The sequence below is a fragment of the Vidua chalybeata genome, chromosome 17 (assembly GCF_026979565.1).
Source record: "Vidua chalybeata isolate OUT-0048 chromosome 17, bVidCha1 merged haplotype, whole genome shotgun sequence".
Classification (NCBI taxonomy): Eukaryota; Metazoa; Chordata; class Aves; order Passeriformes; family Viduidae; genus Vidua; species Vidua chalybeata.
Genome location: NC_071546.1, coordinates 7,778,044 through 7,804,318, shown reverse-complemented (window position 1 = coordinate 7,804,318; position 26,275 = coordinate 7,778,044). Strand labels below are relative to the sequence as shown.

At 63.2% G+C, this 26,275-nt stretch overlaps 4 protein-coding genes across 7 annotated transcripts; all 4 read left to right on the top strand.

The window, feature by feature from the left end:
- The first annotated feature begins 595 nt into the window (after nucleotides 1-595).
- On the top strand, nucleotides 596-3,900 carry SLC52A3 (solute carrier family 52 member 3). Of its 4 annotated transcripts, none has more exons than XM_053958265.1 (4): nucleotides 596-1,016; nucleotides 1,905-2,975; nucleotides 3,230-3,353; nucleotides 3,477-3,900. In XM_053958265.1, exons 2-4 carry the CDS (start codon nucleotides 1,948-1,950, stop codon nucleotides 3,687-3,689), a joined length of 1,365 nt encoding a protein of 454 aa, XP_053814240.1. In that variant the 5' UTR covers nucleotides 596-1,016; nucleotides 1,905-1,947; the 3' UTR covers nucleotides 3,690-3,900. The 4 variants fall into 4 exon arrangements, with proteins under 4 accessions (XP_053814240.1, XP_053814239.1, XP_053814238.1 ...); XM_053958264.1 differs by having other exon boundaries at nucleotides 596-1,160; XM_053958263.1 differs by lacking the exon at nucleotides 596-1,016 and adding an exon at nucleotides 1,345-1,516.
- Nucleotides 3,901-7,374: 3,474 nt separating this feature from the next.
- SCRT2 (scratch family transcriptional repressor 2) lies at nucleotides 7,375-12,522 on the top strand. The gene is made up of 2 exons (XM_053958266.1): nucleotides 7,375-7,623; nucleotides 9,776-12,522. The coding sequence occupies exons 1-2, from the start codon at nucleotides 7,500-7,502 to the stop codon at nucleotides 10,480-10,482; spliced, it is 831 nt and encodes a 276-aa protein (XP_053814241.1). The 5' UTR covers nucleotides 7,375-7,499; the 3' UTR covers nucleotides 10,483-12,522.
- Nucleotides 12,523-13,682: 1,160 nt separating this feature from the next.
- Nucleotides 13,683-15,264, top strand: SRXN1 (sulfiredoxin 1). The gene is made up of 2 exons (XM_053958267.1): nucleotides 13,683-14,170; nucleotides 14,340-15,264. Exons 1-2 carry the CDS (start codon nucleotides 13,757-13,759, stop codon nucleotides 14,541-14,543), a joined length of 618 nt encoding a protein of 205 aa, XP_053814242.1. The 5' UTR covers nucleotides 13,683-13,756; the 3' UTR covers nucleotides 14,544-15,264.
- Nucleotides 15,265-18,135: 2,871 nt separating this feature from the next.
- On the top strand, nucleotides 18,136-23,802 carry TCF15 (transcription factor 15). The gene is made up of 2 exons (XM_053958268.1): nucleotides 18,136-21,542; nucleotides 23,366-23,802. Exons 1-2 carry the CDS (start codon nucleotides 21,066-21,068, stop codon nucleotides 23,438-23,440), a joined length of 552 nt encoding a protein of 183 aa, XP_053814243.1. The 5' UTR covers nucleotides 18,136-21,065; the 3' UTR covers nucleotides 23,441-23,802.
- Nucleotides 23,803-26,275: the final 2,473 nt, after the last annotated feature.

Below are 26,275 nucleotides of genomic sequence, written 5' to 3'. Positions count from 1 at the left end.
GTGGATGGAACAGTTCTGCCACTCCCCCTCCCCCCCCTGCCCTGGGATACCTTGGACTTACAGGACATCCTTGCTTTTCCTATTAAGCTGACCGTCAGTTTAATCTATTTTACCATTTTATCTTTCCCCATTTTGTACCCCATCCCACCGGGGGGATGTGTGTGAGCGAGCAGCTGAGGGGGTCTAACCTGCCTGCTGGGATTAAAGCACAGCAGTACCTCAAACTGTGACCATCCCCCTCCACTGTCACCCAGGATCCCTGCAGCCCCGGGGACAAGACTTGTCCCCACTACACCCAACGGCTGCCATGGGTGCTCCCACAGGCACAGGGCAGGGTGGAGGAGCAAACTGTAGTCCCCCGGAGGGACAGGGACAGGTACGGGCACTGCAGATAGGTGGGGCAGGGAAGCAGGCAGGGAAGCAGACGGGAGAAGGCAGCCCCAGGTTTTGCAGGGCTGCAGCCCGCTCTCCCAGCGACACCCGGTGGGTGCTGGGGGAAGAGCCGCCATGAGGCAATCCTGGGGCGGTGGGTCCTGGGTTGGGAGAGGGGGGATGGCTGCTGGGGGTGACCAGGGGTCTGTCTCCTCACCCGCGTCACCTCCCGGTCGGTGCAAGTGGCTCATCCGCTGGCTCGCGGCTTGGTCCCCGCAGTGTCCCGAGGTGGGAAAACTGCCACATTCTGAGGTTCCCCCAGAGCCCCACGCCAACCCGTGACCCCCGCAGAGATCCTGATGGGGACAGGAACCGTCATCGGGTGACACTTGCACCTGCAAGAAGAGTCTGTGATAGGTGGGACGCAGTTCAGGCGGGGACAAGGACAAAGTCCAGGACACCGCCAAGAATAATAACCCCCCTGAGCTGAGGACTCTGCCAGCTGGGACCAAGACGAAGAGCAGAGCAGGGCCAGGCTGTCACCGGTCCGCATCCGGAGGTGGTGACGCGCCCGCCTCACGTCACTGCTCCGGCAGCCAGGACTGGCTCCCGCCCGCGTGGTGCTGCCGGTTCCCTAAAGCGCAGTGAGTTACCCTTGGGAGATTGCCGAGGGACCGGTCAGACCGGAGCCCGTTTCCTTCCTGGCTCCTGCTCCAAGCCCGGTGCCTCCCCGCGGGGCCGGGGCCATGGCTGGGTCGTTGCGCCCGCCGGGCTCAGCCCCGTGAGACGTGAGTTTCCTCTGGCGGCCTCAGCGCGCCGGGGAAGGGCTGGAAACGGCTCTGCGGGACCGGGGCGGGCACGGAACGTGGGGACATGGGACGTGAGAGTTCCTCCCAGGAGCGGGATGGGAGTGGGCAAGGGATGTGTCCGGAGCCCGTCTGACTCAGCTGATTGGTGCGAGCAGAGGCTGGGCTGCAGGTTGGGCTGCTGGGGCCTGTCGCCCGCGGTCACCGGAGCGTGCCGGGATCGCGCGGATCCTGACTGGAAGGGGACGGGCGCTGCGTCGTCCTGCCCTGCAGATGCAGTGGGAGGTACGAGGCGTCCATTCCCAGCAGAGCAGCTGCCCAGGCCACTCAGCCCCCAGGTGAGAGCCCTCTTCCCCCTGCACCCGGCTGTGCCGAGCCCTTCCAGGCTTCACGGAACTGCAACGTGAGCTGGCACAGGTTCAATGCCCTCCTGGGTACCGCACCTGGTGCTGCCAAGCCCCAGCTCTCCGGGATGAGACCAGGCAAAGCTCATCAGGATCCACACCCAGGGCAGGAGGGCACCATATCATCACTTGAAGGGGGCAGAGGGGTCCACAGGGCCTGCAGAGGGCAAAGTGGGGCTGGGCTGGGCTGTGCGTCCCACACCCTCGTGGCATGTAGGAGGGAAGCTGTTCTGCCAACACAGGCAGTGGTCATGGGAGGACAGGGCCAGGATCTGGAAGGGTCAGATCTCATCTCACCATTCATCAAAGTTTCTCCCCCCAGCACAGCAGCATCACTCGCAGGCCCAGACACCCAGCCTCGAGCCATGGCACTGCTCACCCACCTTCTGGCCTCTGCCTTCGGCATGGGCTCCTGGGTGGCCATCAACGGGCTGTGGGTGGAGCTGCCACTGCTGGTGACAGTGCTGCCAGAGCAGTGGTACCTCCCCTCCTACATCACCATCATCATCCAGATGGCCAACGTGGGACCACTCTTTGTCACCCTCTTGAATCGCTTTCGGCCTGGTTTGCTGAAGGAGACGGCTGTTATCTATGCAATTGTGTCCATGGGTGTCATTGCCTGCTTGCTCCTGGCTTTCCTCTGGAGCCACACGTCCCTCATTGCCGGAACATCCCACAGCATCCCTTTCCTAATCCTTACCTTCTTCCTGGCCCTGGTGGACTGCACCTCCTCTGTCACTTTCCTGCCCTTCATGATGCAGCTGCAGCCCCAGTACACAAACACCTTCTTCATAGGCGAAGGGCTAAGTGGGCTGATCCCTTCTCTCATTGCCCTGGGCCAGGGCTCTGGTATCTCCAGCTGCACCAACGTAAGCTACAAGGTCAACATCACCACCAGCAATGAGACCGTGGAGAGCACCATCTTCCATCTGGAGACCCGCTACCTCCCACCCAACTTCTCCACCCTCATCTTTTTCCTGCTCATGACTGCAATGATGCTGACCTGTTTGCTGGCCTTCTTCTTCCTCACCCGGCAGCCCAAGGTGTGGGAGCTCTCTCAGCAGCACCTCTTTCCCAGCAGCATTGTGCTGAACTCATTTGACCAGATCCTTGATGAGGGAGCTGACTCGCACCTGAGCAGAGGCTGCTCATGCCCAAAGGATCCCAAGGAACCTGGGGACATCGTGCCACAGAAGATCTCCTACTCCCTAACCCAGCTCACCCTCATCTACCTCCTCATCGCCTGGGTGAGCGCCCTAACAAACGGGGTCCTGCCATCGGTGCAGTCCTACTCCTGCCTGCCCTACGGACACACCACGTACCACCTGGCAGCCACGCTCAGCTCCATGTCCAATCCCCTGGCCTGCATCATGGCCATGTTCCTGCCCAGCAGGTGAGTTGCAGGGCCCTGGGGGTGGCAGCGGGGTGCACACCAGAGGCTTCTGCCCCAAGAGCGGCCCCTACTTTGCAAGGGTTGGGGTTGTGGGCAGCGGGTGGGAGAGGGCCTGTGGGGTGTCCATGTCCTGGCAGCACAGACACCCCAGGAAAGGAGGATGGAGCCAGCAAGGAGCTGGAATGTGCTGCATGTCTGTGCTGCTCACCAGGGAATGTTAGTGTTCTCCAGTGACGCTCACATGTCCCTTGCAGGTCCCTGACCCTGATGGTCATCCTCACAATGGCAGGGACAGGCTTTGGTGCCTACAACATGGCCATTGCAGTGATGAGTCCCTGCCCACTCCTCCAGCAGTCCCAGTGGGGCGATGTCATCATTGTAAGTCACGGTGTCCCTCTCACTCAGGGAGGTCTTTGATGCCACACCTGGACCTGACCTCACCACAATGTCCCCACAGTAGGGAAACCCTGGCCCTGACCACTTTTCCACCTGTGCCAGCAGGTCCTCTCCTGGGTGCTGTTCACCGGGACGCTCTCCTACATGAAGGTGATGGCCGGGGTGATCCTGCGGAGCCGCAGCCGCAGCGCGCTGGTGTGGTACGGGGCGCTGGAGCAGCTGGGCTCCCTCCTCGGGGCACTGATCATGTTCCCCCTTGTCAACGTCTATGGCCTTTTCAAATCTGCTGACTACTGCAGCCTGCAGTGCCCAGCATGAGTGGGGTGGATGCCCCAAAACCGCTGCTCTTGCCAGCATGAACTCCCAAAATCAGTGAGGCTGGCTGGCTGGGAAGCAGCGCTGGGACCAGGACGGCTGCAGACACGGCTCCCTGATGGGCTCTGCCAGGGCGCAGCATCTCCAGGGCTTTGTCCCCAGCTTGGGCACGGGATGTTCCATCCTGTGAAAGTAATAGAAGGTGTTTTACTCAGCCCTCTGCCTCCCTGCTGCCTGCACCCCCCATGTTGAGGGGGCTGTCTGTGCCAGTGCCCCCCACCTGGGTACCTCTCAACTGGGCCATGCCCAGTCCCTTCCCCTGGGGGATCCGGCACAGTTTGGCATCGTGCCCTAAAGCCCCCCTGGACTCTGTGGGTGGGCACAGCCCCAGCTGCGCCCGGCAGCACCGGTGGCGTTCCTGGCCCTGTGCTATGGCAGCTGCCCCCAGACAGGGGGTTTGCAGCCGGCTGTGGGAAGTGGGGACAAAGGCGGCCGTGGGGAGGGGGGTGGTGGGGGAACACGGAACATTCACAAGGCCCCCAATAGCAGCTGGGGAAACTGAGGCACAGTGGGACTGGAGTGACATGTGTGATGTTTGCCACCCTCTGCTGTGGTCCCATCCATGCTTTCTGCTCCCTCCCCATAGCCCTGTGCCCCCCTGCACCCCATTTCAGCCCCGCTGCACCTTGAGGTGGGCAGAGCTGAATGGGGGGGGCCGCAGCAGAGCTTCGCACCAGAGCAGTGCAGGCAGAGGGCCCGTGGCAGCGGTGGCACAGCGCCAGTGCCAGGGTTGGCCCACCTGGTACCTAACTGTGCCCCAGCCATGCCAGCCAGGGCAGGGGCTGAATGGACACTGGGACATGGCAGGCACGGGAGGTCAGGGCAGTAGCAGCCCCGGGATGGGACAGCACAGGTGCCCTGCACGCGCCTGCGCCCCTTCCCTGGGGCACGAGGCAGCCGGGCCTTTGTCCCCGGCCCTTTGTCTGGCATCTGCTCCCTGCGCCGGCGGCAGCACCAGACCACGGATTGGAGCCACTTCGGGGCTCCGGCTGCGACCCGGACGCCTCTGGGAAGAACGAGATTGGAATACCTAATGGCCAGCAGCCCCCCAAGCTGGCAGTGGTGGGGGTCCTGCAGCTGAGGCAGCAGAGAGGGAAGGAGTGGGGGCTCTGCCTCCTGGCACTAGTGGGCATCCTCTGGCAGATCCTGGCTGACCCCACAGCCCTTGTCCAGGATCCATGGAGGATGAGGGAGCTGAGGACTGGTGGGAGATGTGGGGGCACCGCCGGACAGTTTGTCTCATTCCAGTAGCAGGATATGTCCCTTGTGGGTAGACTGGGAGCTGGAGTAGGGATCTGACCTCTCTTCTCCTGCCCCCCAAGAGGATGATCCTGCCCTTGGGAGCCCCCAAAACCCCTCACCCACAGTACCCCTGCAGACCCCTCCCTCTTGTCGAGGAAACAATTGCCTCCGATGGGAATTATTTCCATACAGCTGCTCAGGAAGGCACAAACCCGGTGGAGGAAGGCTGAGCCTTTTTTCTGGCGCTGCTCCCCCTCCCCACAGTGGCGGGGGCAGGTTTGGGGGGGCCCAGGCGCTGCCGTCAGCGCTATCAGCTCGGCAGGGCTGGCTGCGGTTATTACCATACATTATCGCAGTCCCCTGCCTCCGAAAGGAGCCGGGGCTGCTCCCCCCTCCCATCCCTCCCTCCTCCTGCCTTTTACACTTAATTACCTCCCTTATTACACCGCAGCCTGGAGAGAGACAAAATCCCAGGGCAGCGGGCAGGCAGGCAGCAGGCAGCGGGCGGGCGGGCAGCGGGCAGCGGGCAGGCAGTGGCAGGCAGCGGGCAGGCAGGCCCAACTAGGGCGTAAGTAATCGCCCGTTCTGCCAGCGTGCCTTCCAGGAGAGAACAGGCACACGCACGGATAAATAAATCAGGGAGCGGAGGCCAGGAGCCCAGAGTGTGTGTGGGATGCCGCGAGCAGCCCGGCAGGCGATGTCCCCTCGGGGCCGCAGCCCTGCGGGAGAGGTGACCTTGAACTTGGCAGAGCCTTGACGTCAGGGCAGCGCTGCAGGGACAGATGGGACTCGTGGTGCTGCCGGCAATCCCTGGCCAAGCGCTGCGGGAGCAAGTGGAGAGACCCCAGCCCACATGGGGAGCAGCCCTGGGATCCTGTAGGATGTGGAGTGCTGTGGATATGGGATGCTCTGGGATGGGGGATGCTGTGAGCTATGGGATGCACTTAGCTGTGGAATGCTGTGAGATGCTGTGGGATACTGTGGGATATCAGATGCTGTGAGATGCTGTGGGATGCTGTGGAATGATGTGGGCTGTGAGATGCCCTGGGTTATAGGATACTGTGGGATGCCATGGGATGCCCTGGGCTGTGGAGTACCACACAAAGCAGTGAGCAGGGGCACTGCGATGCAGAGCTGGCTCCAGATGTGGCTCTGGGCATGACTGAAGTAGCAGACATGGCTGCAAGCAGGCAGGCCCATGGTGCTGCCTGTGGGAATGCTGCTTTTGGTTCCCAGACCCAGTGCCACATCCCTGGCCAAAGGGACTGGTGTGCCCAGGGCTGCCCCGTGCCAGCACTCTGCCTGTGGTGACAGCAGAGGGACCGTCCTTATTAAGTGCTGCAACACTCTGGGCATTGCACAAGGCTCAGGGAAAGCACGGCCAGCTGCCAGTCAGGTCCCCGTGTCACCCAGTGGCCCTCAGATGGCACAACTCCGGCCTTCAGATGGCACAACTGCAGGGAAAGGCAGCCCCGGACCAGCAGCTGCCTGCAGCGGAGCGCAGAGAGGAGGGGGGGAGTGGGAGTGGGGGCTCCAGTGAGAGGAGGGGGGAGTAAGAGTGGGGGCTCTGGCCGGGAACAATGAGCTGCCACGAGCCTGGCTATTGTTGTGGCTCCGAAGGTCACAGTGCTTCCTGGGGACTGAAAGTGGGACAGGGACATGGGAAGGGGAGAGAAGGTGGGAAAAGAGGGATGGGATCAGTGAGCAGGGATGGGGACAAGAGAGAGGTGGGACAGAGATGAGAGCAGGGAAGAGGGGAAAGGGTTGAGGACAGAGAAAAAGGTACAGCGGAAGGGAGAAGGGAAAGAGTCAGTGGAAAGGGTCTGTGGACAGAGATGAGAGCAGGGAAGATGGATGGGAATGAGAACTGGGAACAGGGATAGGAACAAGGACAAGGAAAGGAGAAAGGGACAAGAAGCAGGAACAGGACAGGGATGGAGACAGGGACAGGGGACAGGAATGGGGCAGGGGACATGGATGGGGACAGGGATGGGGATGAGGACTCCCGCCCGGCAGACCCGTCCTTCCCTGGCCCTGGGGACTGGCGGCAGGGAGACAAAGGCGGTGGGAGGCAGAGGCATGTGCCCCCCCTCCCGTCTCCCCCCCGTCCCCCTGTGTCCCCATTGTCCGTGGCCGGGGTGGGGGGAGGAACCAGGGGGAGGGACCAGGGACCCCACAGTGTCGTGATGCCCGGGGCACCCCGCGCTACCGGCGGCTCGGGGGGCTCTGGGGGGGCTCCGGGCGCGGCCGGGCGAAGCAGCCCCCTCCCCCCCCGACCGCCTGCCTTCCTCCTCCTCCCCCTCTTCCCCACCTCCTTCTCTTCCTCCTCCTCCTCCTCCTCCTCGCCGCCCTGCCGCCTCCCCGCCCCTCGCACTCGCCTCCCCGCGCCTCTCCGTGCGCACCGCCGGGGCCGAGCGCCGGGGCCGGGGAGGGGGGGGCCGGGGCCGGTGTGGGGGCCGGGGCCGGTGGCGGTGCCGGTACCGGAGGTGTCCAGCGCTGCCCGGCCCCGCCATGCCCCGCTCCTTCCTGGTGAAGAAGCTGAAAGCGGAGGCGTTCCCGGCCGCCGGGGCCCCTGCGCCCCCCTACGCCCCCCTGGAGCCCCCCTACACGCTGCCCGGCCCCGCCGCTGGCGATGGTGAGTGCGGGGCCGGGGGTCCGGAGGGGCCCCCCCGCCTCTATTGTCTGTGCGCCCGGCGGGGCACTGGGAAGGAGACACGGGGGGACGCAGGGCAGGACGGGGAGGGGGTCCCCGCGTTGTGTCCCGCAGCGGGCGAGGGGTGCGGGGTGGGGTGTGTCATCCCTCGGCGCCGTCTTGTCCCCGGCTCCGGGGCCAGCGGCCGCTGCCAAAGTTGGTCCTTGGGGAAACATCCCCTGCGTGACAGCGTCAGCCCCGTGGGCAGCCCCGAGTCCCCCCCGCCCATGGGACACCGAGGTGGGCTCCTTCCCACGACAAGTTGGGGGGATAAGAAGCAACCGGTCTGCCGGGGCGGCGGGGGGCGGCGGGGGGCGGCAGCCTCGCCGTGCCGGAGGGTTTCATTGTTCGCAGCGGTGCCCCGAGCCCCCCTGGGAGCGCGGCGGGGGCTGGCGCCGTCCGGGGCACGGGGAGCGGGGAGGGAGACCAGGGGGTACCCCCGGCAGCGGGAGAGGTGCAAAAGGCTGGACTGGGGGTGGCCGTGGTCCTTGGAATCCCGTCCTGCGTGGGAACACTGGGGCGGGCTCGGAGTTCCCCGGGCTTGGCATAGCCCTACAACGGGGCAGCCCAGGCACCTGCACAGAAAGAGAAGCTGGCCGTGGGTCGGGGGGTCTGTTGCATAGGCTGGGGAGTCTTAGCTGCTCGTGGATTGGGAAACGGAGCTGGATGCGGGAATGGGCCTGATCCATGCACAAGCTAACATCGCACAGCCGCTGCGGCGCTTGTCCCCCCGGTTCTAGCGCTCCCCAGCCCTTGGTGGGCTTTCCCTGCCAGGGGCCGGGGTGCGAAGCCTGTCCGGTCTGGGGGTCCTCTGCTCCCCGCTATCAACCAGGAGCCGGTGGGGGAGGGATGTGCTGCAGCTGGGCAGAAGCTGCCGACGCTGCTCTCCTGGAAATAACCTTGCTGCATGCTCGGAGGCAGCGTGAGAAATTGCTGAGCAGAGCGCTTTCTGCACAGCCCGCGCTGTCAGCACGGCGCGGGGGACGGGGGGGGCCCGGCTCTGCCCCTGCCCCACAGCCCCCTCCCCACACTAGGCATCCCTGGCCGCCACGGGACAAACGGCAGCAGTTGCTTGCCAAGGGGTCCCGTGGGTGCTGCCAGAGGCTGTGTGGATTTAGGGGATGCTCAGCTGCAGCTGTGGTGGGATGTCCCTGCTGCCCCACGGTGTGCATGGGTCAGCCCAGCTGTGCACTGACCCCAAGCCCCTGATAGCCCCTCTGTCACTATCAGTGGGGATGCGGCCTCTGAAGCAGCTTGCAAGGACCAGTGTGCACAAGGCAGGGGATTGCTGGGACCACTTTGGGGGTGTTGGGGTGTCAGTACATCCCCAGGATTGCTGGTCTCATGGGAAGGGGGCTGCACTGCTGCTCCTGCTGTCACCTTTGTGTGACAGCACAGAGGGACTGGGATGCCAACGCAGCGCCCACTCTGACACAGGTTGGGAGACCCACATACGAAGCAGTGTCATGAGCAGACTTGCACCAATGTCACATGTGTGTGACACCAGTGGACTGGTACCCGAGTCTAGCTCCACACCTGGGGGGCTGTGCATCGCTCAGTTTGGCAGGAGGCCAGGGACCTGGTGCTGCTGCCCTCCTGGTGCTGTCCCATCTCCAGGGAATAGGCCCTGCGGGGACAGCAGAGAGGTGGGGGGCTCTCCCAGCCCCTTTGCTGAGGAAGAAGAACCTGGAGCAGCCTTATCCCCCCCATCCGGGCTGCCCATGGAGCGTAGCTCATTACCGGCAAGGCCCCGGTGAACAATGAGCTCCCGGCACCGACAGCTGTCTGGCAGCTAATAGCCCCTGGGGGCTGCCCGCAGCCGGGGCAGGCGCAGCTGGACGTTCCGCAGCTCCATCCCCAGTTCCCATCCCAGGCAGCCCTGCGGGATGGGACCCATCCTGCTGACAGATGCAGACAGGAGCCAGGGCAGGACAATGCCGCTCTGGTGCTCAGTGGCTCCACAGGGACAGGAACCAGTTTGGGGGGGACAACTCTGGTTCTGCACCTTCCATGGGAAATTTTAGCTTGTGGCTTTTTCCTGTCCCTGGTGAAGCTGCTCTGGAGGGACAATGACCCCACTGTGTTGTCCCCACAGGGTACCTCCAGCACTGCCTGGCGCCAGCTGGCTACGACACTGACAAGAAGCAAGGCCTGCCACCACCGCCACCAGACCCAGCCTACGCACCCGGCCACGAGGAGTACAGCGATCCCGAGAGCCCCCAGTCCAGCTTTTCCGCCCGCTACTTCAATGGGGAGGCAGCAGTGACAGACAGCTATTCCATGGATGCCTTCTTCATCACGGACGGGCGGTCGCGCCGGCGCAGCGAGAGCCAGCGCCGTGGCAGCCACCGTCACTCCTGCCCCGAGTGCGGCAAGACCTACGCCACCTCCTCCAACCTCAGCCGGCACAAGCAGACCCACCGCAGCCTGGACAGCAAGATGGCGAGGAAATGCCCCACCTGCGGGAAGGCGTACGTCTCCATGCCCGCCCTGGCCATGCACGTCCTCACCCACAACCTCAAGCACAAGTGCGACGTGTGCGGCAAAGCCTTCAGCCGGCCCTGGCTGCTGCAGGGCCACATGCGGTCCCACACCGGGGAGAAGCCGTTCGGCTGCTCCCACTGCGGGAAAGCCTTCGCCGACCGCTCCAACCTGCGCGCCCACATGCAGACCCACTCCGCCTTCAAGCACTACAAGTGCAAGCAGTGCGAGAAGACCTTCGCCCTCAAGTCGTACCTCAACAAGCACTACGAGTCCGCCTGCTTCAAGGGCTCCGAACACAGCTGTGCAATAGGGAACTAGCCCCCCAAACCCTGTGGCACATCCTCATTCCCAACCTCATCCTTCTATCCAATCCCCGTCCCTGTCCCCATCTCATCCCATGCCCATCCCTATTCCCCTATACATCCCATCCTGTCCCCATCCCCATCCCATCTTGGTCCCAGTCCCTGTGCCAGCACTCCTGCAGCTGCAGCCAGCTGGTTTGTTGCTGTGCTGAGACTGGAGGACACATCCCCACAGACTCACTCCCCATCTGCTCCCTGGGAAGGGGGTCCCCCACAGTGGGATCCAGCTCCTTTCCCCTGGGTCCCAGAGCCCCCCCCGCAGCCAGGCAGGTCTCTCTGCGGGGGACTCACCTGGGGACCTCTTCCTGACCCAGGAGAGACTTTCCTCCCCTAGCTTGTGACTTTCACTTCTATTTATTTAATTTATTACTATTATTTATTTAGAGCTGCTGCCTCTCTTCCCGGGGGATCCCGGGGGAGAAAAGACACTTTTCTGCTCCCCGCTAGGAGCAAACCCTCCCCTTGACCCTAATCTTGATGAGACCACGTGCTGGTGTTACTGCCAGCTCGGCAGGACTGATGGCCACTGAGGTTGACAGAGGGCAGGGCTGCCAGTCACCCTTGGAGCCTCGGGTCCCTGCAGCCCACCACACAGGGCACCCGGCTGCCCCTCTGCCCCGTGGCACAATGTTCACCCTGGCACTGCAGATCTGCAGCCCTGGAGTCAGGGGAAGAGCCAAGGGAAGAGCCAAGGGAGGAGCCAGGGGCTTCCAGCAGAGATCACAGGACACAACTTCCATTGGCTCCCAGCTCCTGGCTTGGCCAGGCACAACTGGCCCCTGCCACGGTGATGGGGAATAGCCCCCCCAGGCAGGTGCAGCCCCCCTCACCGTGCAAAGGGCTGGGCTGGCAGCTGGGCTGGAGACCCAGCCCTGGGGCAGGTAGTACCCGAACCCCCAACCACCCCCCCATGTATCCTCAGCCCCTTCTCCAGCCACCTCCCGGCTCCCTCGCCATTGCCCCTCACCTGCACTCAGGAGGAGGGGGGTCAGAGTAGCTGTAAAGTTTGGGTGAGTCTATTTAAATGTTCTTATTTATATTATTTATAACTTATGCTTTTCACTATTTATTTGTCAAGACTGGCCGGGCCATGCCAGCGCTGGCTCGCAGGAGGTGGCAGAGCTGCAGCAGAAGTGCCGTGCCCAGGACACAGCCACGGTGACACGGACGGGGACAGGACCCCGAGAGCGGACTGTGTGGCGGGCACGGAGGCAGGAGGGCACGAGCTGTCCCGGCAACCCAGGCTCCATGTCCTGCAAGCCTCCCACAAAGGCAAAGCCCTTCTCATTTGTCTTCCTTGCTTCCACGAGCTCCTGCTTTGCTCCGTGCCCCACGCCAGCCCAGTGGGGACAAACCAGCCACTCTATGCAACCTCCCGGCGGAGCGCCCCCGCACCGGCCCCGGAGCAAGCGCCGCGCACGGCATTCCGGAGCGGGGCCCGACCCACGCCTCCGCTTCCTACCTCGGGCCGCGAGTTGCCACAGCCCCATCACCCTGTGCCGGCCCCCAACACTTCGGGACTCAGCCCGGCACCCCGCGGGGCCGCACTCGCGCACCCCCACACCGTCTTCCTGCGCCGTCTTCCTCCCTCCACCGTCTTCCCCCCGCTGCCTCGGTGCCTGTGTTGGTCACGGGTTGAGTGGGGATGTCCCTGTCATGGTCCTCGCTGCCATGGCACGGTGACCACATGTCCGCACCCCACAGAGGGGATGAGCATGGCCCTGGCCACGCAGGCACCCCACCGGGTTTCCCCCGCGATGCCGGCGCCGTTCCGCAGAGCACGGTGTCCTGAGGCCGGCAGGCTTGGAGCACTGCGCCGCTGCCCCTCTCTCCTGTAAATAGCAGATACTACAGCAATAATTTTCCGTGCATGATAGATTTTTTCTGCCAGGTTTTGTACTCGCCAGCCCCAGTATGACAAGTCTACTGAGATCCGGCCACCCGCAGTATTACTTGTAATGCAATTCAGGGATATAAAAGGGATTTCTGCCACTAACCATGTGTCTTGGGGGATTTGTGTCAGCGGTAGTGGGTGGCGGCACGTGAGCTGCCACCCTGCCCATCCCACGGTGCCCTGTGCCCACGCCCACTCCTGGGCTGGAGCATCCTGGAAAGAACTGCCCCAAACAGAGCGATGATGTCCTGGCAACCCGTTGGAAACGGGTGGCTGAGACGCCCTGAGCATTCCACGCTGCCCACGTGTCCCTGCCAGCCCTTCAGCAGCCAGGCAACCCCTGCTGTGACAAGGAGAGGTTACGATGCCACCCTGCTCGTGAGAGCGCCGGGGGCTGTGAGCACGGCAGAGCGCTGACCTGGAAGTAAAGCAGCGTGTGAAATCCCGGCAGCGGGCGCAGAGCCCGGGAAGGGCACTGGTAATGCTCACACACCCCCGGGGCGCCGCTGCGTGGGATGGGGAGGATTCTGTGAGCAAATTTTATTTGAACTCGCCAGTGATGACAACCCAGTAGAGCCCCTGCTCCCAGGGGCAGACAGGCATTCCTGCTTCCCACCCCTCTTTCCTCATCCTTTCCCAGATGTGGGTGCTAATGGAGGAAGGCAAATTATTTTTAGCATCCAGCTTGTCAGCAAAGACCTAGCTGAGCCCTGGGCTCCCAGTGACATCAGTGCAATCTTTCACGCACAAAGTCATTACCAGATTCACTTTGCAAGAAAGTAATTCCAGAGCCTCACAAAACCATCCCTGACCATCATCTGCATGCTTCCAAGTTAGCTCTGGGGCTGAGGGTCCTCCATGACACCAGGGAGCCACGGTGAGGGTGCTGGAAGCAGCCATCCCCTGACATCGTGTCCCTGCTGTGTATATAGGGTGTCCCGGTTGCAGCAGCCAGAGGGGTGGGAGACCCACTTCCTCCCAGAAGCCTCTCCCCGTTTGGAACACTGGTCTGAAGAAATGACCTAGAAAGACTCAGGGCTGAAGTTCTTTGATGCCTGCCCAGCTGTGGAGCATCCCAGCATCACTGCTCAGCTCTGCAGTTGTTTCATGCCTCATCTTCCTTGCTGTGGACCCCATAGGCGTCAGCGCAGCAGGGAGGGGGCTCTGGGTTGGGGACGTGATCCTGGTACAGCCAGGCAGGCGGGGGGCATATCCCAAATCTCAGCTGCAGGATGATCCTTAGTGGCCCAGCACGGCCAGGCGGGACCCGAGACCCCCAGGGGGCAGGACAGGGACCCCCAGCGCACATGGTGGGGGGCTCAGCTGCCGCGTGCCCATGGGTGTCCCATGGGAAGGAGGAGCCGAGGGCAGCCCTGACCGCAGGCTCTCCGGAGCAGGCAGCGGGCCAGCCGGCTCTGGCACCCGGCCCGGAAGTCCGTCCTGCCCCTTCACTGTGACTCTGCAAAACGGTGGGGCGGAGGCCCTGACGATGACGATGGTTGGGCAAGGAGGAAGTAGAGGGGTACGACTGGGCGCTGCACTGCTCGGGGCAGAGCGGAGGGCTTGGCTGAGCAGGACAGAGGAAAGCCAAGGCCGGCCGGCAGCCACAGCCATGGCTGAGGCCGAAGATAGGAGCATCCATACCCAGCACATCTCGGCCGTGCACAACGTGCCCATGCGGGTCCTCATCCGGCCCATCCCGGCAGAGCTGGAGCCGGGAAAGGTGCAGAGCCTGATGGAGACCCTGCAGGTGAGCACAGCCCCCGGCATGCAGAGGCAGCCCCTCCTGCACCCGTTCAGAGGGCACTGCTGGGGAAGCTGCCAGCACTCAAGCCCTGGCACAGTCCGGTCGGGGGGGTGTCAGGGAAGGTTGGGAGTGGCGGGCTGTGTTGCTCTTGCATGTCTCTTCCCCTTCCCAGGAGGATCCCGAGCGGGTGCCCCCCATCGACGTGCTCTGGATCAAAGGCAGTGAGGGCGGCGATTACTTCTACTCCTTCGGGGGCTGCCACCGCTATGCTGCCCACCAGGCACTCCGCCGGGAGACCATCCCCGCCAAGATCATCCCCTCCACCCTCAGCGACCTCCGTACCTACCTCGGCTCCTCCACGCCTCACCTGCGCTAGCCCAGCACCCCGAGGATGCCCATCAGCCCCTTCTGTCCCTGTTGGTTCCGACCCGTGAGCCCTTGATGAGGATGTGGTGGGCGTCCCCAGCCCTGGGGAGTCCCCATGGTCCCTCCAGCCGGGAGAGGTCAGGGTCCCTAGACTTGGAGGATCCCCGGGGTCCCGGCGGCCGGGATGGGTCCGGCTCTCACCGGTACCGGGAGGAGCCCGGCGGGGCCGGCAGGTGGCGCTATTGTGCCGCGCTGCGCCGCCCGGAGCGACCGGGACGGGACGGGATGGACCGGGACGGGATGGACCGGGACGGGATGGACCGGTTGGGGTGGGATGAACAGGAGCACAGCGCAATCGGGAGTAGCTGAACTGTGATGGAACAGGCGAAACCGGGGCGCGGCTCAACCGGGAATAGCTGAACCGGGATGGAATGGGCTTAACCGGGGCATGGCTCAAGCGGGAATGGCTGAACCGGAGCACACTGGAACTGGGACAAGTCACAGCTCACTCGGGGCACAGCTGAACCGGGAAGGGGTACAGGCGAACTGGGACACAACAGAATCAGGACACAGGGAAGAGACACAGCCGACCTGGCATGGGCAGTCCCCAGCCCTCCCTCAGTGACTCTGGGCTCACCAGTGGTCCCAGTCTCCATAGGGGACATGTCCAAAACCCTGTGGTGGGGACAGCCGCTGCTGCTCCTGGAATAAAGATGATCAAAACCCCTGCAGCTCCTTGGTGTGGTGCTAGCGGGTGCTGAGGTTGGGAGCAGGGATGCAGTGGTCCAACATGGCACAGCATGGCACAACATGGTGTCCTGGCACCAGCAAGAGCAGTGGCTGTGGGCACACAGAACAGGGACAGAGGCTTTGCAAGGAGATAGATGTTCTGTAAGGGAATGGATGCTGTGACAGGACAATGTTCTGCCAGCCCACCCTGCCATGGAGCTGAATTCAGAGTCAGCTCCGGTGCAGCTGTGGGGACACATGTGGTCCTGCCATGCTGGGATGCTGTAATTTCTGCAAGCACCACATCATCACCCCACGTGCAGCCTGGAAAAAACGCCTCGAGCATCCCCTGGGCATCCCAGCATCCCTCTAAGTCAAAGAGCCTCTATCCAGGGAGGGGAAAGGCCACTGACTCACCCACCATGCCGTGAGTCAGCAGGACTGGGACGGGAACTGCGGCCGGACACTTCTGCCCCATCAGCCATGCTCCTCCCTGAAGGGATCCTGTTCCCCTAGGGCAGAAACGGGCTGGGAGAGGAGGGCACGGCCGGCTCGTTTGCATGGCAGGAGCTGGCAGTGCTGGCATCGCACAGGGCACAATTTACCACTGCCTCCACGTTTCCGCAGGATCCACTGGGGAGGAAGAGCAGGGTGGGCTGGGGGTGCTGGATGAGGGGAAGGGACCGCAGGGAGACTCCGGAGCGGCAGAGCTGCATGTGCCGCATGAAAGCAGCTGTGTGCCGAGAGGAAGCCCTGCAAGCACTCACGGAGAGCAGCCCTGGTCCACGGCTCCCTGATGGGCCATAAATTTCTCCTAAGAATTGTGGCGTGCTAAAAAGTTTCCTCTTGTTAGAGAGCAGGGGGTGAAAGGAGGAGGTAGCAGCTCCTGCAGCAGCTCCTGGGGCATTGTGGACATTTCCAGAGTGCTCCCAAACGGGTGTCCCATGGCAGGGACTGTCTGCCCATATCCTGTGTGCCCCCACTGCTGGGCATCTCACATGAACTCTGTTTGCCCCACTCTTCCGGGCTTGTGCCCCTTATCCCTTGGAAAAGAGGCAGCTCAGCAGAGCTGGGAATTCCACTAAGTGGGAATGAACTGAGACTGCCCAGATCCTGCGACTCCTGCAAGCCATGGAGGCTTCTTCCACTGGGAAGCCTGCTGCAGGATCTGCTTTTTCTGCATCTGCAAACAGCGCCAAAGGTCCGTGCCAGTCCCAGGGTGTCCTGACATCACTCCCAGGGCTCCCTGGCACTGGAGCTGTGTCCAAGGTGCTGCGTGAGCATCTCCAGGCCTGACTGGTGCATCCATGGGGCTGGCATAGTGTGGCAGTGGGAGCTGGTTCCCAGCAGGGGCTGCTGGTGCCACAGCCCCCCAGCTGGCACAGGAATGGGTCTCTCCAGAGCCCTGCATTGCCTCCATCTATCCGTCCTCCACCTGTCCCCCTTCCCTCTGCCTGACCCGCGGGGTCTCTGGTGTCGCCGGCTGACAGCCGATCCGGCTGCCTCCAATCCATTCGTTCCAGGGCAGGAACAAAGGAGCTTTGTGGGCTCCCCCCAGCCCGGGGCCGGGTGGGGGGGGTCCCAGCTCCGGAACTGGGACAGACTTCCCTGCGCGACAGGCGTGTAATGCCTTCCAGACCAGCAGCCCCAGCCCTCAGGTACAGCCCGGGGAGCAGGAGGGGGCTGGTGCTTCCCACACTGCCTGAGGACCCACCAGGTCACCCTGATACAGCCCTGATCCAGGAAAATGGGAAAACTCTCCTGTTCCCCCAAATGTTTCACAGTGCCCAATCCCCATGGCACTCACTGCTCCTCCCCACCCAGGGGGCTCCGGGGGCTCTGGGGGCTCCCAGATTTGCCATCTCTGGTCTGCCAGTGTTGGGGAGCAGGGATAGACTCCCCTGGGATGAGAGCCCTGCCTCACTGGGCTCAGCTGGACTCGGACACTGTGTGTGCCCAGCTGGACAGGACTGTGCATTTGGGATGGGGCAGCTCCCAGGCCCGTGGCCTCACTGGCCTGAGCACCGTGAAACTGGGGAGCCACAGGCAGAGGGGCCAGTCCTGGACATCCCCCAGTGCCAAGGTCTGGTCAGGGGCTGTGGACTTGGGGCACTAAGTAGGACGGGATGGGGTAGGATGGCGTGGATGGGTTGTGATGGGACAGGATGGGACAGGATAGGACAGGGTGGGATGGAATGGGATGGGGTGGGGTGGAGTGGAGTTGAATGGATCAGTCCAGCATTGCTTCACCAGGGCTCAACAGGGTCAGGCCCAGTGTCCTGGTGGCCACATGTTCCAGCACTGCTGCGGGTCTGGAATCCATTTGCCTCACTGGCCGTGGTGTTTTCCCAGCAGGGCTGGAGCATTCCCGTGGGGCCGGGGGCAGCCCTGGCCCCTGCCCCATCTGCTCCCTGTTTATTTTCTTACACTTAAGTATCATCTCTAAGATAAACACTCCCTGGTGTGGGGGGCAGGGGGCATTTCCCTGGCAGCAGAGGCAGGACCCAGCCCTCAGGGTGCCCAGCACAGTGACCTCACAATGCCCGCCAAGCAGGAGATGCCTGCTTGGACTGGGGTCAGGGCTGCAACCCCATGCTCAGACCATGTCCCCTCCCTGTTGTATGTCCCATGCAGGGTCCCATGAATGCCTGAGCCACTGCCTGGTGCTGCCCACTGCCCGGGGGTCGGCTGGATCAGCTGGGAGAGCTGTGGTGGCAAACCACACCATGTCCTGGCACCCACCCAAGCTGGCAGGTTTGTGATGCCACAGCCTCAACTGTGCCTCGCACTGCCCAGCTGAGTCAGAGCCCAGGCCAGTGGGCCTGGGGGAGCTGGGGGGAGCTGGGGGAGCTGGGGGGGCCCAGGCACAGGGGCTCACGTCCTGTACCAGACGCCTGCCAGGCAGCACAGGAAAACCTGGCTGCTGCCACGCGTCCTCCTGCCCCACAGCCACAGCATCCGCGGGCAGCTGGACAGGCAGGGAGCCAGCAGCATTCCCTGCTTCCCATGGCTCCTGCTGCTCTCCCAGTCAGGGATGACAGCTCCTGTCCATCCATCCTTCTGTGTGCAGCATCTGGCGAGGCAGTGGTCACACATACACACGTCTGTGCCAACGTGGAGGTGTCACTGCAGCAGGAGGTGGTGGCACTCAGGGTTTACACAGCACCCACAGGCACACATCCACATCCACGTGCAACTGCACAAACACGTGCACACAGCCTCATACCTGTGCACACAAACATGGATATACACATCCATGCACGCTTGGATGTACAGATGTGTGCAGCTGCACACCCACACACTCGCTCATGTGTGCACACACGTGTGCTGTCCCCACCCCACACTGAGCCATCTCCTGTCTGCTGCTTCTTCCCTGCCTGTGCCCTGCCATGTTCCAGACCCCTCAGGCTACCAGCACCCCACACGTGGCCGTGCTACCCAGAAAAGCCCTGGGGCAGTTCGTCTGGGTGTGGGGACTGGGTGATCCCCCCAGCCTGTCCCTGTCAGCTGGTGGCCATGTGTGGGACGTGCAGCTGAGTACACAGCCCCAGCCATCCGTCTTACCACCTGTCAGGGACAGGAGCTGCTGTGGACCCCCAGCCATGGCTCAGCAAGACTCTGGGGTGAGAGCGGGGCAGAGTGGGGGTTCCCCTCACTGTACAGGCACCTGCCTGTTCCCTGCCTGTTCCCTGCCTGTCATGCCAAGGGCCTGCCCATCCCCAGCTTTGCCCTGGCACTGCTGGCACAAACCCTTTTGTGGGCTCTGCACTTGGGCAAATGCTACAGAAGAAGGACGGGTTCCCTCATGGGGACTGATGCATGGTGAGAGCTGCCAGTGCGGACACAGTGCAGACCTCTGCCCATTTTCATCCCCAGGAGGATCTCTGTCCTCTTGCTCAGCCCTGCATGTCCCCACTTCCTGGTGTGGCCCTGCATGTCCCTTGCCCCAGTGGGACCCCTGGCCCTGGGTGCAGCCCTACATGTCCCCAGCCCCAGCAAGACCACCAGCCCCCAGCCCATCTCTCTGCCCCCCACTGCGTGATTTACAGGCTCTGCACAAGCAGACAAATGGTGAAGGAAAACAGGGCAGGAGTTCCCGCCAGCCAGGAACTGCCTGTGCCCCGCGGGGGGCAGAGGGGCCGTTTGCTCACAGCCAGCAGGATGGGAGGCAGTGAAGTGGTGCCTGTGCCAGGCAGCACAGCTGCCCCTGTTATGGTCCAGCAGCCACAAGCCCTGGAAGCACTAGGAGAGCCCATGGGGGGACCCAGACCCCAGGAGCCATACCACAAGCTGCAGGCTTGCAACCATATGCTTTTGCCCATGGGGCACTGAGGAACGCGATGCCACCCTATTCCATGGCCCCAGGGCACTCCAGTGACCACCTCACTGGGGTTTGTGATATGCCAGCTGCATTCCATGGCCACTGTCTCAGCCCTGGCAAGCCTCCAAGATTTCCCCCAGCATCCCTCTCTGGCTGTGGAGCTTCTGGACAGTGGGGACTGCAGCTGGCACTGCCAAGTCTCCCAGCCACATCCCCAACAGCCCTGGGGCCGTCCACCAGGAGCCAGATCCTGCCCTCCACATGTTTTTGCCCCTTGACCTGCATCATGCCCGGAGCATCGTGGAGGAGGAGGAAGGGGAGGAAGGCAGGCAGGAAGCCTCTTGCCTGCTTGGTTCAGCTGGCTGCCCCCCTGCCTGCTCCTGAGAGCGTTGGGCTCAGGGTTGAAGGCAGAGTGGGACCCGCATTGACCTCTCTCGTGAGGAGGAGCAGGGCCATAGTCTGTGGTATTGAGTGCCAAGGAATGACAAGGAGCAACAGTCAGGCTGGGGAGCACCCCCAGCCCTTCCCAGGACACCAGTGATTCCCGCTGCTGCCAGCTCATAGCTCCCCTCTCAGGAAAAGACTCCGTGTTTCCACTGCCGGCACACACCTTCCTCCTGGGCAGGAGGAAATGCTCCTGGCAGTGCTGCCGGCAGTGCTGCCCGTGCCTCTCTATGTCTCCCTGTCACCTCCCGTGGTGGGCAGGCACCGGGAACAGAGGAGCAAGGAGTGCATCCCTGCGGGGCTGCCTGCCCTTTCTGCTCCCTGACTGCTCCGGGCATCCTCCTGGGCACAGACGCTGTCCCAGTGGGGCATAGCAGGATGTGGGCAGCAGCATGTCCCCCACTGATATTTCTCTGATAAACACCCCAGGCACCACACCAGTGCCACCCACTCATGGTTGCCTTCCCAATCCCAGCTCCTGTGCCCCAGGTTAATCTCCTGCCACCCTGTGCGGGACCCAGGGCTGGCAAGAGACAGCCAGGCAGGGACTGGGGACACGCTGCCTGTGCGCTGACTGTGTGTGACACTGCCCTGCAGGTGCCAGAGGCCATGGCACGGGGAACACTTGTCGGACAGTGGCCCTGGCACTGCCACGGTTCATTTAGCACCGTGGGCACGACCTGGGGTCAAAGTGCCTGCAGCCAGGCCAGCATGCCGGAGTGGGGCCAGGCCAGTGGCCAGAGCCAGCACTGGCTCTGAGGGCTGGGGTGAGGACGCTGGCCGCTGGCCGCTGGCCACTGGCCGCTGGCCGGAGCTCGGGGGGCCGGCTGGGGGTGGGCTCCGGAGCCAGCCCCTCCCCGGCCGTATAAATCCCGATTCCCCCTGCAGACAGTCGTCCCAGCCCTGCTCAGCTGCCGCAGCGGAGCAGCAGCGGGAAGGCGTCCGGAGCCGCCGTCGCGGCTGTGCCGGCGGGGGAAGGCTCCCCGCAGCCCGGGGGGTGCCCCCAGCAGGGCCGGGGGTGCGGGCGGGCACCCCGCCATGGCCTTCACCATGCTGCGCCCTGTGGCCGCCCGCGTGCTCTACCCCGACCTCAGCATGCTCTCGGAGGACGAGGAGAACCGGAGCGAGAGCGACACGTCGGACCAGTCGTTCGGCTGCTGCGAGGGCGCCGAGGCTCGCCGCAAGCTGCCGCGGAAGCCCGGGCCGATGGTGATGGTGAAGCAGAGGCAGGCGGCGAACGCACGGGAGCGGGACCGGACCCAGAGCGTCAACACGGCCTTCACCGCCCTGCGGACCCTCATCCCCACCGAGCCCGTGGATCGGAAGCTGTCCAAGATCGAGACCCTCCGCCTGGCCTCCAGCTACATCTCGCACCTGGCCAACGTGCTGCTGCTGGGCGAGGGCTGCGAGGACGGGCAGCCCTGTTTCAGTGCCATCTATGGTGCCAAGGGCGACCTGGACAGCAAACAGCCCCGCAGCATCTGCACCTTCTGTCTCAGCAACCAGCGGAAAGGGGTGAGCGGGGTTCTGGGATGGGTTAGGGTTCTTCCTCCCCTTACTGGCCTGAGTGGGGCAGGAGGCTCAGCATGTCCCCAAGGGATGGGGGGCAGCAGCCCCTGCCTGGGCTGCGTGGGGCAGGAGACTTGGCATAGCTCAGTGAGAACCACAGCTTCTGGCTCCAGCTCCCACTGGAAGTTTTGGCTGCTCCTGGCCAAATCCTGCTTGTAGCCACACGCCTACAGCTCCTGCTCACGTCAGAGGGCTGGGCTGCTCCCCCACATCCATCCGGGCTGGGAGGTCTCAGGGGTTAAACAGTCACCCCGGAGCTGGCAGCATTGGTTGTCCCAGGAGGGCTTAGAGTTCGCTGGCTGACCCCTTCTCCATCCCCATCCCCATCCCCATCCCCATCCCCATCCCCATCTCCATCCCCAACCCTGCCAGCCCACCAGCACTGCAGCAGGGCTACTCCAGCAGCTCTCTGATGTGATGAGGACAGGAAGAGCCCAGCAGACACCCCCCGAGAGGGCCCAGACAGAGTTCCCCATCCAGGGTTCCCATGCAAGGTCTGCTGGCAGCACTGGCACAGCTCCCACATGGCTGAGCTGGGCCGTGGCAGAGCACCCCTGCCCTGCCCACCCAGCTGATTCCCCCAGCACCCTGCAGCTCAAGGGACACCTTTCACCAGGGTGGTGAGCCACCCTGCTGCCCATGCCAGGGTGCGCTTGACCCAGGAATAGCTGTGCAGGATACGGGGCGCAGGGTGAGGGGCTGGAAGCTGCCCGACCTCTTGGACATCCCTTGGCAGGGCTGTGAGCAGGGGCTGCTGTACTAGCCACTGGCCCCACAGACCCTCAAGATGTCCCATGTGTGACCCCAAGCAATACAGCCATAGGTCACACTCCAGCCCTCAGAGCTTTTTCACATTTTGCTGCTCCATTTTTAGTTGCTCCCTTGCTCCTGCTACCCCCCTCAGCAGCCTCTCCAGCCCTCCTGGGGTCCTCCAGCCCTCGTCCCTAGCAGAGCTGGGATCCTCTGGGCTGCTTCCTAGGGCTGGAGCCAGGGGTCTGGCCCAGTGCTGGATCCCCCAGGGGACCCTGTGGAGGCACTGGGAAGCTCCTGCTGGAGGGCAGTGGGGGGAGCTGGGTTGGGATCCGATTCTGCATCCCAGCCCTGAGGCTGGAAAGGGGCTGCACAGGGCTGGAAATGGGCAGGGCTGGAAAGGGGTTGTACTGCGGTGGAAATGGTCTGGAAATGGGCTGTACTGGACCGTGCTTAGTTGTGCAAGGCTGGAAATAGGCTGGATTGGAAATGGGCTCTGTTGGGCTCTGCTGAGCTGCACGGAGTGCACTGGAATGTTCTGGGCTAAATCTGGACCACGCTGGTCTGTGCTGGGTTATACTGGGCAGTACTGGGCTGATGTTGCTCTCGTAAACTGCAAGGTAGGGCTGAGTCTCCCCATCCCAGTGTGGACTTTGCCTGTCTCTCCAGGGCTGTGGATCTGTCTAGGGTAATGTGTCTGTCCTGGGGTGCTACTGGCCCTTGCCACAGCTCTGAGCCTTGCGGTGCTGAGCAGCTATGGGGGCTATGTCCTGCAGGGTGACAAGGGGGACCCACCTTGGGGCTCTACCACAGCACCCACCACACACCCAACCACTTGTCAGGCATAGCCCCATCTGTCTGTCCACTCCAGGCAGCACAGAGCCACCCCAGGACTGAGCCACTGGCCATCTCACAGTGGGTCCCCATGGAGGAGTCAGTGAGGTGGACAGTGGGCAGGAGCAGGGTGCCCCCATCCAGACACCCCATGGTAGCTGCAGCTCTCCCTCCTCTCTCTGCAGGGCAGTCGGAGGGACCTCGGGGGCAACTGCCTGAAGGTGCGAGGGGTGACGCCCCTGCGAGTGTCACGGAGATGAGCCGGGGTCCGGCAGCACCCACCTGAGACAGCGGCAGAGGCAGACGGAGCCCGCACACGCCAGCCCAGAGACCGCAGCGGGGAGGGAGGGAGCTGCTCGCCTGAGGCGGCAGCGGCCGAGCCCAGGCTGGCACCACACCGACACTGGCCCTGGAGCCGGCAGTGGGGCGAGAGGACGCTCCCGTGGCCGAGGCTGCCCACGCGGGGCAGGGCCGGGGAGGGGGGTCCCCGCGCCCCGGGGCTGGACTGGAAGGGACCTGTGTGCGGCCGGCGTCGAGGCGCTCCGGGGGGACAGTGTCGTGGCCCTGGGGATGCTGGTTGTGCACGTGCAGCTGCTTGGAAAATAAAACCTTATTTTTCTGATGGGCCAGTGCCTCCCTGTCACCCCCATGTGGGGTGAGGTGGGGGTCCCCAAGATGGCTCTGGACCCCCAGCCCTGCACTGCTGCTCTGTGCCGCTGGAAACAGTGTGACCATCCCAGACCTACCCACAGTGGTACCATCCCAGCCTGTGCCACAGTGGGATTCACATGGGTAAGACCCCTGGGTGAGCTGTCCCTGTGTCCTCAGGCCCTGATGACAGCTTTAGCCCCAGAAAGGCTGCAGAAGTCCCAAGGGGGTCAGTGCCATGCCATGGGATGGGGATGGCACTGCCAGCCCCGTGCTGCAGCCACAGGTGCCCAAGTGATGGGTCAGGGTTGGTGTAACTGCTTTGGTGCCCTGCCCTCCACCTGGTACATCATGATTGGCGCGATGTCACTGCCACTGCAACTGCCACCATCGTCACCGCTGCCACCAACACTGTGACTGCCACCAGCACAATGACTGTCCCCACTGTGGCTGCCACTGCCACCACGATGACTATGCAGAACCTTGCATGGTGGGGCTGCAGGCAGCAGCACCTGCAAGGGGTCAGGTGGGGACATGGGGGGTTCCCAGGCCAGATCCCCACATGGGATTCTGCGTGGCTGGCTGGGCGGTGCAGATAGCTGAGCCTGGGAATGGTGCTGTGCCGGGGCTGGCGGCTCCCAGGGGCCGGCGTGTCCCACGGAGCAGAGGCAGCTGTGGATGGGGCAGCTGGGGGCTCCCCCCAAGGGCTGAAGAACTGGAGCTGCCCTATCTCCCTAGGGTCCTGGAGCCAACATGGAGCAGGGGGTGCACGCTGGGGGTCCTGCTGGAGCCCGCCCCGGGCAGGGGCTCTGTTGGGAGCCCACAGCACCTCTTGGCCCCCTGCTCACCGAGGTGAGCCTGCCCCGGGCTCCCTCCCCCAGGTTTGATTTATGGAGCTGACAGCGTGGTGCAGCTGTGAGAACTGGTCCCAAGCAGGGACCAGGGTGGGTGGGAGAAGTTTGTTCTCAGCGTGGCTAATGTGTCCCAGACCCCAATAAACAGCCGTGAGATTCTCCAAACAGCCCAGGACACAGAATCCCTGCCCCTGGGTTTATCGGGGGGCAGGGGCCGTGGGGGATGCTGTGCTCTGCAAACAACCCAACCTGCACATAAAAGGGGACCGTCCTCGTGAAGTAGCAGCTCTGGAGCCCCCAGGGGCTCAGCAAGGGCTGGTGGTCCCAGTGCTGGGGGCACAGCAGGTCCCAGCACTGAGTGTATAGGTCCCAGTATATCCCAGTGCCAGCAACTGGAGCCTCAACAAGCTCCAATATGAACACCATGAGCCCCAGTGAATCCCTGCACAGGAGCTGTGCATCAAGTATGTCCCAGTCCCAGAGACTGGGGCTCTAGAAAGCTCCAGTATAAAGGCCATGCATCCCAGTATGTCCCAGTGCTGAGGCTGTGGGATTCAGCGTTTCAAAGTGCTAGGGCCATGGATGTCAGCACACCCCAGTGCCAAGGATGGCACAGTGACCCCAGAGCAAGCTCCAGTGTAACAGCCCTGGGTCCCCACATATCCTAGTGCAGAAGTTGGGTGCCCAATAACATCCAGTGCTGGGGTTGTGGATTCCAGCACATCCCATTGCTGAGGCTATGGATCCCAGCATGTCCCAGCACTGGGGCCACGGGTCCCAGCATGTCCCAGTGACAAGCCTGTGGGTCCCAGTACATTCCAGCCCCTCCCAGCACCGTGAGAGGGAAACGGTGACTCAGAGCTGCCGGGCTGGTGGGAGCTGGGTGCCCCTTTGCCCCGTGTGGGGTGAGTGTTGTGGCCACTGATTGCTCATGGCCACCGCCGGCTCCCCGGCAGCCGCAGCCCTGCACTGAGCTCAGCCACGCTCCCCTCCCATCCTCTCCCCTTCCTGTGTGCGGACACCCTTGGAAAGGCTCTTGGCCGCTTTCTCTGAGACAGGAAGGTGTCCCCGAGTCTCAGGAAGGAAAAACACTCAGTGCTGAACCCACAAAGACCGTCTCTGAGGGGCCAGGGCTGGAGAGGCTCCAGGCCTGACATCACCTGGGAACTGGAACTAGAACGCAGCTGCACTCCGCGCCTGGTATTTTTTTTTTAACTTGTGTTTTTAAACTTTCTTTTTATAGATTTTTATTTTATTATTTTTTTTCCCCTTTCCCTTCTCCATTCCCCTCCCAAATATTTCAGCCTCCCCACAGGCTGGCCAGCCAGGCTGGAATGCAGCAGGGCTGCACCCGCGGGTGCCGGGAGCTGCCTTGCTGGTGGGACGGATGAGGCTGGGTCTGGCCAGGCAGGAGCTGCTGGAGCCATGGGCAGGGGCCAGGCTGGGGCTCACCCCCAGTGACAGGGGCCGGGACCTGATAGCCCCTGGTACTGCTGTGCACCAGGGCTGCTGGAAAGGGATCCATGGCCATGCAGGGACACAGGAGGGTCAGTCTGGCCACGGGGTGTGGGAGGACAGAGGGCAGAGGGGTCA